A 10,619-nucleotide genomic window follows, 5' to 3' on the forward strand; every position below is an offset into this window, starting at 1 on the left:
GGGAAGGCTGGGACGGGAGCCCCTCGCTTCCAGTGACTTCTGCTGGTGCAGCTCCCGCTCTGCCGGGGAACGGAGGCCTTGGGGACAGGGAAGGGAAGAGGGAAGGGAAGAGGGAAGGGAAGAGGGAAGGGAAGAGGGAAGGGAAGAGATGGCTTTTTACAGGTGACTGGGGCAGGGCCAGCCTCTTCTCACCCGCCTCCCGCTTTAATCCCAGCGCGCTGAGAGGGAACCTCACTGGATCACTCGGGATGGACACAGTAGGAGGAAAAGAGAACCCAGGGTCCAGGTATCCTTCTGCAACCACGGCTCCGACAATCTCTTAATTAATTAACTAAGCGTGCTTACACAACTAAGAAAACCTCAAGGACTTCTTTTTCAAGTTAACAATTTAATAATAGAATTTTTTTTCTTTAAAAATAAAACCTAAGCTCGTCGGGTTAAAGATCAGTAGATTTAAGTGCTCTTTTTTTTGCGTGTTTTGTTTTGTTTTAAGGTTGTAGCTGCGAAGCCACTCTGTGCGTTGAGGATCAGTAGTACGGGCGCGGGGCCGGGAGAAGGCGTCACTGCATGTAGGCGTAGCGCCAGTCCCTCAGGGGCACGTGCGTTTCTTTGATGGCCTGGGGCGACGTCCAGCGCAGGATGTAGTGGGGGCCACCAGGTTTGTCGTTGGTGCCTGTTCCCAAAACGAAAAAACAGCGCCGGTGACCAGGAGACAGAGGACAAGGGACTTGCCCGGAGGGGGATGCGGCTCGGCGCGCGGGTAAGGGCTGTCTCCAGCCAGGAGTCGTTGGTCTCACCTGAGATGCGGGAGCCTCCGAAGGGCTGCTGAGCCACGACGGCGCCCGTTGACTTATCGTTGATGTAGAAATTGCCGGCCGCGTTGCGCAGAAGGTTCCTGGCTTCGTCGATGATCCTCCTGAGGAGGGAGAGAAACGGCGGTGACAGCCACGGCGCAACGGCACAAATTTGCGCCGAGGCCTCTACCCTTCTAGAGCAATTGAAATCATGAAAAAAAGCACGTTTGTGTTTCTTTGCACACTCTTCCAGGACTGCACGCTGTTTAACACACAATGAAAGGGGTTGTGCGTACTTAGAATTCGACGAAATTACCCCCATTTTGTTTTCTTTTAGTTTGTTTCTCTTTTGAAGTTGTATTGTCACAAAGTGAAGGTGATTATAGCCTAAGGCTGGTCCCTCTTTGGGGTCACGCTGCTCTTAGCCCTCCGCCTGCTTAGGAAAGAGGGCTGGGGGTGCGTCATCCTCTGGGCTCCAAATGTTGCCTTTTGATTTTGTGCCAAAAAAAAAGCACTTTTAGGGATGAATCTAAGGCGGTTTCTCAGCCCGTCCCTCCTCGGCAGGAGGGCTAAAAGCAGCGAAAGCTTTGCGGGAAATGCCTTCTTTCCTCCCCACCGTGCAGGGCGGGGACGGGGGGAGAAGGGAGGTGGGTGGCTCGTCCTCCAGAAGGGGAAAAAGCATCTTTTCCGGCTCGGGATGGCGCGAGGCAGCGCTGGATTTTGGCACTTACTTCTCCTGGGCGAAGACTGCCCCCGTGAGGCCGTAGGGCGTCGTGGTGTCGATGAGCTCCACCACCTCCTTGTACCGCTTCTCCGGGTAGACGTACACCGTGAGGATGGGGCCAAAAATTTCCTGTGCGGCAAAAAAAAAATAATAAATAAATAAAAAAAAATAAAAGCACTCAGTGGGGACAGCCTCCAAAAAAATAAACCAGCTAAAACAGTGATGAAGAGCACCATCCCGGCACCGACTCATTGTACAACTCGTCTCCACGCGCCCGGCAGACACCCGAGGACGGGGCCCTGCAGCCCCTCTCGCACCTTCGCTGCCCCCTCCCCGCAGGCCGCCCCCACCTCTTTCATGATGGGATCCCGCGGGTCTTTGCTCTCCACGATGCAGGGCTCCACGAAGTAGCCCACGCTGTCGTCGCAGCCGCCTCCGGCCAGGATGGTGAGGTTGGACGACTTCTTGGCGTGCTCGATCCATTTCTTTATCCGGGCGAAAGACTGAGGAAAGAGAAATAATACTAATTAAAAAAAAAAGTGTGGGTTCAGGGGGGGTCTAAAAGGAGGTTTGGGCAATCCCTTTCTGGGCTCTGCTGCTCTTCCAGCTCAGAGGAAGGGGTGGGAGCTGGAAATACAGCCCTGGGCAGCCCGAACGTTACGTCTGCGACAACGTCTCAGCAAAAATAACTCACTTTTCATGAGGGGCAGTGACTGAGGCACGCAGGAGGGAAAAGAGGGCTGCTAATCAGCTCTAAGTAATCGCTGATGTTGGCACTTGGCGGTAAGCAATGAAACCATTTAACCCACCACTCAGTGAAAGCCTGGTGGTGGTGTTACCTTCTGGCCCCAGTGGAGACAGGAGAGGTGGGCTCACCTTGTCATCAATCACTGCAGAGAAAAACGTCCCGAAGTCCTGGGCAGGCTGTGGGAAGGCGGAAAGGAGGCAAAGTGAGGACACAGCGTGGCAAAAAGCTAACTCTGAAATCAGGAGGAGCTGAAATTCCCCAAATAGCGCTCTCCCCCTCACTCCAAACGCACCTCTGTTCGAGGGCGCAAGCCACCCCTTTTCAATTAGTCTGCAGCATTCAGCGACTTACACAATCCTTCCTGCAGACGCTGGCTACAAGTTAATTTCTAATCACTAAAAAAAGATGGGGGGGAAGGGGGGGAAGCGGGGACGGAGGGGCGGTGGTGGGGAGAACCAGTGGATAAAAAGCTCGGTTCAATAGGAATTAGTAGCCAGTTACCGCAGTCTCTAATCCCATCAACCACCCGCTGAGCCGCAAAGCCCTTCAGCAGCCCGGCAGCTCCGCTCACGTCTCCCACTTTGATCTTCCCGTGCTCCTCCAGCAGTTTCTCTTTGATCTGGGGCCACAGCGAGTCCGGGGCGTAGAGGCGGGAGCAAGCCGAGCATTTTTGGCCGCCGTACTCGAAGGCCGAGCGCAGGGTCCCGTTCACCACGCTGGCCACGTCGGCCGAGCTGTGCACCAGGTGGAAGTTCTTTCCGCCACACTCTGGTGCCGGAGAAGGGAGGAAAAGGGGTAAGTAAGGGTTTGTCAGGGCTGAGCCACCTCCAAAAAGCACAAGCTACGGACAGGTCCCTTGAAAGGGTCTCAACCAGCCCCGCCTGGTTCCACGGGGACAGTGCCACCATGCCAGGGAGCGCAACCCCAGAGCTGGAGCAGGCTCACAAAATGGACAGAAAAAAGGACCGACCCGAGTTCCCAAACTTTGCGTGGAAGCTCCATGATCCCAGAGCGTCACTGCCTCCCGCCCGGGTGCCACCTCCCCACCATAAAAGCCGCCCATCCCGTGCTGGTGGGAGCTGGTGCCATAAGCTCCTCCAAATGCCCGCTGCACCCAGAGGACCAGGCTTTACGCGGTTTGCGGTGTCATTTGCTCTCTGCTCACAAGGAGAGGAATCCTGGCCATCACCCCCCTACCCCTGCATGGCCTCCCCCCCCAAAAAAGAAGGTGTAAGAGGCGGCAGTTACCTCCAGCCAGGCGTGGGAAATTGCGGTAGCGATCCAGGTTTTCGGATACCTGCTTCCAGAGCCGCTTGAAAGTCCTGGAAGAGAAAGGAGGAGCTGGTCAGTGCACGCTCGCCTTTGCACACTTGGAAAAGACACGCGTGGGTGACGTGCCCCGCTGAAGGGGACCCCAGCAACCCCCTGCAACCCTCCCCAAAAGAAGGGGTGCCCTGCAAGCCCAAGAGGAGATGCCAGCTGAGAACGAGACCCCAGCTATCAAAGCAATGGCCCTACACAACCCTAGTTTTAAGAATAAGAAACTGCTGCAGCGTCTCAGGGAAGACACGGGAGCGAGCGCCCAGCAGAAGTTTCTGTTCGTCTCCATTCCCCCCTCCCTTTCAGGCCTTACTGTGACAAACCCCTTGGCTGCAAAACAATAAAAATGCTAATAACCTCCCACCAGGAGGCACAGCCACTAATACTAATTTATGAGCTTCCCACCTTTAGAGCACGATGCTCATCAGACCATGTCCTTCGCCGCTGGAGCGGGGTCCCCAGGTTTAATAGCCCGTTACGGGCTGCCGGGGCCCTCAGCGTCACTAACGCGCCCCGACACGCGGGCAGGGCACGAGTCTGCAAATCTACCTGGAGCTGGCATCGCTCCGCCAGCGCAGTGCGGTTCGTTAAGCCACATCACGGCATCCCTGGGTGAGCAGGCAGTGGCACGTGCAACTTTATCTATTCTCCGTGCCTTGAGTTTAGCAACAGAGACACCCTGCTATTAAATGCACTCCCTGTAGCAAGAAAACCTGGTCAGACGCTTTTTTTCATCAGTTTTAAAACCCTAGCTTAATTACGTGCTGTAAGGATGGCTAGTTGCCTGCCTGCTACCCTAACTCAACGCCGTCCTACGTGTTCGAAGGACCGGCAGACGAGCACCAGCGTCGTCTCAGCCAGCGGCTCCTCATCCCTCTCCCCGCTGCCGCTCCCCTCCCCAACGTACGGGACGCTGCCGGTGAAATTGAGCCCGCAGAAGTGCTCGGAGCTCGTGACGGTGTCTCCAAACACAGGCCCATCGGCCGGCACGAACTGCACAACGTTCGGAGGGAGCCCGGCTTCGAGGAGGATCTTGTAGACGGCGTAGCTGGAGAGCAGGGCAGTGTCGCTGGGCTTCCACAGCACCACGTTTCCCTGGGGGGGAGGAGAAAGTCAGCGCAGGAGGAACGGCTTCAGCCCAAACGCAGGTTTGCAACGCTTAAACGCTCTGGCAAAACACTGTCCCGCCGCCCACAGCGGATGGGATCGGAGCGATGGCACCTTTGGGTGAGTTACACTCATCTTTCACCCCGAGCATTGGTTTTGAAAAGGAGCGCGATTGCCCCGGTCAGATGAAAGCATGAAAATCCTCCCCTTTGGCACTGCCGGGTCGCTGTGCCAACCTTTCGCACGCTCCCTTGCCGAGGACACAGAGTTTTGCCTTCCCAAAGGAGCCGTGGAACGCAGACCTGTTTTATGTCTCGGGAAACGGGCCGAGGCCGCTCAGAAACGCGCTTACGCCCCTGCGAGCGCTGCCACTCGCCACCGCCGGGTTTGCGCCCGGCCCAGCCGGGGTTTGCGCCAGCCAAAGCAGTGAAATAAAAACCTCACGCCCGGATTAACCGGGCACAAGCAAACGGCACCATCAGCTGGAAAACCCGGCGCTAAAAGGCTGGCGGCGGCACCCACCCCTTTGGCTCCGTGCCACCGTCCTCCCTTCGGCCCCGTGCGCAGCCGCAGGGCCAGGGGGGGTGGTGTCCAGTGACCTCCCCGGCGTCACCGTCACACTGCCGGTCCCCCGCCATGCAACGGGGTCACAGCCCCGGGGGAGCAGGAGGGGGAATTTTTTGGACTCTGTCTCAACCAGGCGCCTGCTTTGCAGGGACTGGCGGTGCGGGCAAAGCCCCTTCCTGGCCCCCCCCGGCCCCGACTAATCCTCCCGCTTCCAACGGTGAGAAAAGAAAAGCACGCTCTGTAAAAAAATCTCCGAGCAACTGGGAAATCTAACTCGGGCCACGGTCGGAGACAGGATGCCCGGCAGCCTGGACACCGGTGCGGTGTGGCAACTGCTCCGCTCCCGAGGAAATCCCCGCTCCCGACGCTGCCATGGCACTGACCGCGCCGATCTCTCCAACTATTTAGGCAAGAGCAATGTTTAATCCCCTGGGAAGCGCGCCGTGGTGACTAAAACACAGGGGCTCTAATTAATACCCACTTATTAAGCACCATTTTCTCCTAAATTTAATTCCAGGTACCACCTGCCGCTGAGCTTTTCAAGCCCCCCGCTGACGCCCTGGCTCCTTTTGGCCCCGAGTCCAGGCAAGGAGGGGGGTTTCCTGGCACTGCAGCATCCCGGTGGGAATTTATCCTCACACCCGGGGAGGGAGAGGTGGATGAACAGCAGGATGCCCAAAACCGCTCGCCCAGACCTGCCAGCACGGGCTTGTCCCAGCCCAGCAGGGTTCATCCGCTCTGGGATGAGTTTATCGCCCAGTGTCCCAAAGCCGAGGACCCTCCCCAAATCCTGGGGTGGGAGGAACGCATCTCCCTCCCCCAGAAAACCTCCCAGCTCCGCGTTAGCTTCACCCTCTTCCTTCCTTCTCCCCACTCCTCCCCTACAAAAATGACAGATTCCAGTGCTTTGCCTTGAATACGGCTTTAAAACGTGGCACCTCCAAATTAAAAAGCTTGGTTCTCTCCCTTAGCGCAGCCTTTTCCCCCCCCAGCACAGGACACTGCTGCTGCAGGGACCGTCTTTGGTGCCAGGATGAAATCTGAGCCTAATCAGTAAAGAGCTTAGGGCAATTTTGTGTGGTTTGTTTTTTTTTTTTTTTTTCCCCAGTGCAACAATAAATTAATTAATCCTGTCCCAAATTCATCAAGGTGTTATAGTCTCTCCCCAAAACCCACCCTGCAAAGGCAGGTGCTCCCCGTGCTCGCTGGTGCCCTGGGGTGGAACAGGTACTGATACGTGCTGTTTACCGACACTTTGACTTTTTGGACCATCTTTCATGTCTGCCAGCATCTCCCACCTCCCAGTTCAGCGCTAAGTGCCAGGGCCACGACCCGCTCGCTCCTACCTTCGCCCTAACACACCCGCTGGACCCAAAAAGCGTCTTCCAAGATGAAACCAAGCAATTACAAACCGATCACACGTCCATGTCGCGACAGCGCCCTGAAGCCCCGTTCACAGAGCAAGCAACAAGTGGGAAAACAAAACCCTGCTCTATTTCTCGTCTCCCCTCCCTCCCCCGTGACCTTCTCTAAAACCCAGTCTAGGAGAGAAAAGACACCTTGCTTCGGAATAAAAACCCCAGAAAAGCAGGTTTGGGCAGTTTTCTCCTTTCCCAACACTTCCCCCTTCGCACCTGTCCATCAGTGGACAGGTCAAAAATCCAGCCGTCTTGTAATTGAAGACATCTGCGTCTAATTGCACGGCAACTGATTGGAATTCAAGGGGACCAACAGAGGCAGGACCCCAGGTGTGTCCTATTGAACAGAACCGGGGAGGCTGAATTTGCTCCTTGTGGATCCCAGACCAGGCAAACCGCAGCCTCGGAGAAACCGGGTCCCCCTCCCAGCCTTTCTCCGCACTGTCCTCTCCATCCCTGGTTCTCCCAAAACCCCACCACGACACTCACCATCAACGCCGGAGCCCCCGCCAGGTTGCCGCCGATGGCCGTGAAGTTGAAGGGAGAGACGGCTGCCACGAAACCCTGCGGGTGGGAGAGGAAAGGGACCGGTGGGAGCGCGGTGACTCCTCTCACCGTGGCGTGACAACCACAGCTCGGGGCAAAAAAGGGAGCCGCAGAAGCTGGGGGAGATCCCCAGCCCAGCTCCTCACCTCCAGCCCCCGGTAGACCATGCTGTTGGTGCTGATGTCCACGCTGAGGGGCTGGCTGTGCTCCAGCTCCAGGGCGTACTTGGCATTGAATCGGAAGAAGTCTATCAGCTCCGCCGCAGCATCGATTTCCGCCTGGATGACTGTTTTCCCCTGCCGGGAGAGGTCGTGTCAGATAAAAGCACTCAGGGGAGGGCGGAATGCAGCAGCCCTGAGCCGCAGTGGCGCGGCGCGGCACATCCACGTGTGGTTTGCGCGTCGCCCCCATCCTGCCCTGTCTGCCACATCCTGCGGAGGCAAAGGCAGCCCGTGCCTGTGCCAGGGGACATCGCATCCACCCGTGTCCCCCCGCAGCCCCATAGTGCCTCCCCTGGAAAAGCCAGGGGCGCTTCGCGAGGGGCAACGCTGATAATCGCAGCCCACCACACCAGTTGATCCTGTTCCCGTGAAGCCTGAGGACTCACCTCCCTCCCTTCTCAGCAAAGAGGCAGGGATCAGCCCGTATGCCCTCGCAGTACGAGCAATTCCAACATTACGGCCATTCCCACCTCCACAAAATACCTTGGCAGCTCTTCCTGTGCTGCTTTCCCGACTCCCGTCTCCCCAGATTCCCTCCCATTCACCCCAGCTATCCCGCCGGGTCAATCCCGCATCCCCCTTACCTGCCCAACCATGGTTTTGGCCAGCACCTCTGCTCGCCTCGGGCCGCTCAGCATGTCAGCCGCCTTCAGGAAGATCTGCGCCCGGTCCTGGACAGGTTTCAGGTCCCATTCCTTCCTCGCTGCCAAGGCGGCATTAATGGCTTTGTTAATGAGGTCCTGCGGAAGAAAAGGGGAAAGGCAGCAAGGGGGAACCCACCACCAGGGACGGAGGGGAAAGCGAGGGGCCATCCACCCCCAGGCACAAGCCACAGTAGCCACCTTCCCATCGCCGCAACCCCAAATTTGCAGCTCCTGGTAATGATTTTTTCCCAGGTCCCCTGGGATTTGGAAAGCCAACACCCGCCCCTGGAGCCTCTGGGCTCACAACCAGAGCAGCGACTTGTGTGTCCTCCAGACTCCTCACCGCCAAGCTCAAAGCGCATCACGCCACAAACCCCAGAACCCCACCCTGAGATAAAGTTCGCTAAATCCAGGCAAAATGCTGCCACCTCCCCCCAAAAACAATGTCAGGCACTCACCTTGTCGGCGTAGCAGTACTTGGCCACCTTGTGCGCATGGTTAAAAGGCTGAAAAGAGAAGCAAAGCCTCTGTGGTTATCAGTCTGACAGCCCTCCCTCCGCTCTCCGGCTGGGTACATCCCTCTGCTCTGCTTCCACTTGTTTAAAAAGGGTTTTCCCCCAAACTCACCGACAGCTGGTACCGCACCGTCGGCGTCCACACCTCCTCTCCCCCGACCACGCAGGGGATGGCCTCTGTCTTGCCCTTCAGGTCGGCGAGCGCCTACGGGAGAGGAGGAGAGCGGCGCAGTGGGAGCTGCACGCCCGGAGCTCCACCAGCCGCCCCCAGCTCCATCCATCCTCCCCGCCAGCCCCACCAGCAGTGGCAAACCCGGGGACAGGCCTCCTTCCGTCCCCTGGGAATGGGGGACGGGATGGGGATGGGGAGTTACATCTCCAACTGTCCCCAAAGGGAAAGAGCTGGGCTGGGCAGGACGGGGCGTCCCCCCACCAGGAAACAGCCTGGGGTTGCCCAGCAGCACCAGAAGCACAAACTGGGACCTTAAAGACCCCCAAAAAATCCCGATCCCCCGCAGCGGTACCTTCTGAAGCGCTGCTCGCTCAGGGCTCCCCGGCTTAAACTCGAGGATCGGCTCGTTGGTCACCTCGATGGCCGAGCGGTGCTGCCATCTCCGCCTGGGAGAGGAGAAAAAGAGGCGCTGAAATCCTCCACGGCTTCCTCCTTCCCTCCACGCCCCAACCTCCTGCACGCAACACGTGGTTTTATCCCCAAATGCCGTGCTCCATGCCCAAACCAGCCATGCACGCGCCAGCATCGCGCCCGTGCTCCATCCCACCCCTCCCACAAGGATGCCGGAGCTGGGAACTAAGCCAGGACATATCCCCCGGGCAACTGTCCCTTCTCCTTGCTAGGAAAAAGGTGCTGCAAAAGGAAAATTCTAAGGGATGATGTGGAAGGCAAGCTCCGAATCGACCCGGTTTGCTCCCCAATGTGCCGCCAGCTCCTGGCAAAGTCCATGGCATGGGGGCAAAAGCCGGGCCGGCACCCTCTGCCCGCTCCAGCGAGCGGCTGGACCTTGGCACCTCGAGGGCCTGCATTTCCCAACCCCACAGGAGCGTTAAATTGCCCATCTCAGCAATATTGCCCCAAAACAGGGGGGGGGAAAAGGAGGCAGAAGGGGGGAAAACAGGGCGAAAAGGGGAATAAAAGGAGGAAAAAGGGGGGAAAGGGGGAGAAACGAGGGGAAAAGGGCAATAAAAGGAGGGAAAAAGGGGGGGAAAGGAGGGAAAACGGGGGGAAAGGGAGGAAAAGAGGGGGAAAGGGGAATAAAAGGGGGGGAAAGGGGAGAAAATGGGGCAAAAGGCGGAGGGGGAGGGGAATAAAAGGAGGAAAAAGGGGGAAAAGGTAAAAAAATGAGGGAGGAAGGGAATAAAAGGGGGAAAAAGGGGAGAAAAGTAGGGGAAAAGTACAAAGAAGGGGGGGAAGCGCCTGCGGCGGGGACGGGGTGCCAGCGAAGGGCAGCGCACAGCGGCGGGGTGCCGGGGCTGCTCGCACCCGCGACGCCCGGCCCCGCGTGGGAACGCTGCAAGAAAGGGTTTTTTGGGGATTTTTGAGGGTGTTTCCGGGGTGTCCCCCCGCCGAAGGGGACCCCCGGGCACTCACCCGCCGCCCCGCAGCCCCCGCCACATCCCGGCCCCGCCGCGCTCCCCGCCCCGCGGCCGCGCCCAACCCGCGCGGGGGTGGGGGGTGGGCGGGACGACACTACGCAATTAACTATTCAATTAAAAAAATGTAAATAAAGAGGGAGGGAAGCGGGTTGGTCCCGGAGTGTGTCCCCCCCCCCACACACACACCCCCCCGCACGTTCTGTGTGTGGGGCTGCGGGATGTGCCACCCCCCCTCCCCCAAAACCGTGGGGCGGGAGTTGGGGTGTCCCGTCCCCCTTCCCCCCCCCCGCGGCGGTGGTTGCGCCCGGCCAACGGGGAGGCCGCGCGGCGCGGCACGTGGGAGGGGGCGGGGCGCTGGAAGGTGCTAAAAATAATTTTTTTAAAAAAATTATTATTATTAAAAA

At 58.1% G+C, this 10,619-nt stretch overlaps 1 protein-coding gene across 1 annotated transcript; it reads right to left on the reverse strand.

Moving 5' to 3' along the window:
• Positions 1-368: 368 nt before the first annotated feature.
• Positions 369-10,275, reverse strand: ALDH4A1 (aldehyde dehydrogenase 4 family member A1). The gene is made up of 15 exons (XM_074609484.1): positions 10,211-10,275; positions 9,129-9,222; positions 8,717-8,809; positions 8,548-8,595; positions 8,030-8,185; positions 7,371-7,520; positions 7,168-7,242; positions 4,494-4,681; positions 3,515-3,588; positions 2,838-3,034; positions 2,395-2,442; positions 1,869-2,021; positions 1,526-1,647; positions 798-916; positions 369-673 (listed from the first exon to the last, which is right to left on the reverse strand). Exons 1-15 carry the CDS (start codon positions 10,234-10,236, stop codon positions 561-563), a joined length of 1,656 nt encoding a protein of 551 aa, XP_074465585.1. The 5' UTR covers positions 10,237-10,275; the 3' UTR covers positions 369-560.
• Positions 10,276-10,619: the final 344 nt, after the last annotated feature.

Source organism: Larus michahellis, chromosome 16 (assembly GCF_964199755.1).
Source record: "Larus michahellis chromosome 16, bLarMic1.1, whole genome shotgun sequence".
Classification (NCBI taxonomy): Eukaryota; Metazoa; Chordata; class Aves; order Charadriiformes; family Laridae; genus Larus; species Larus michahellis.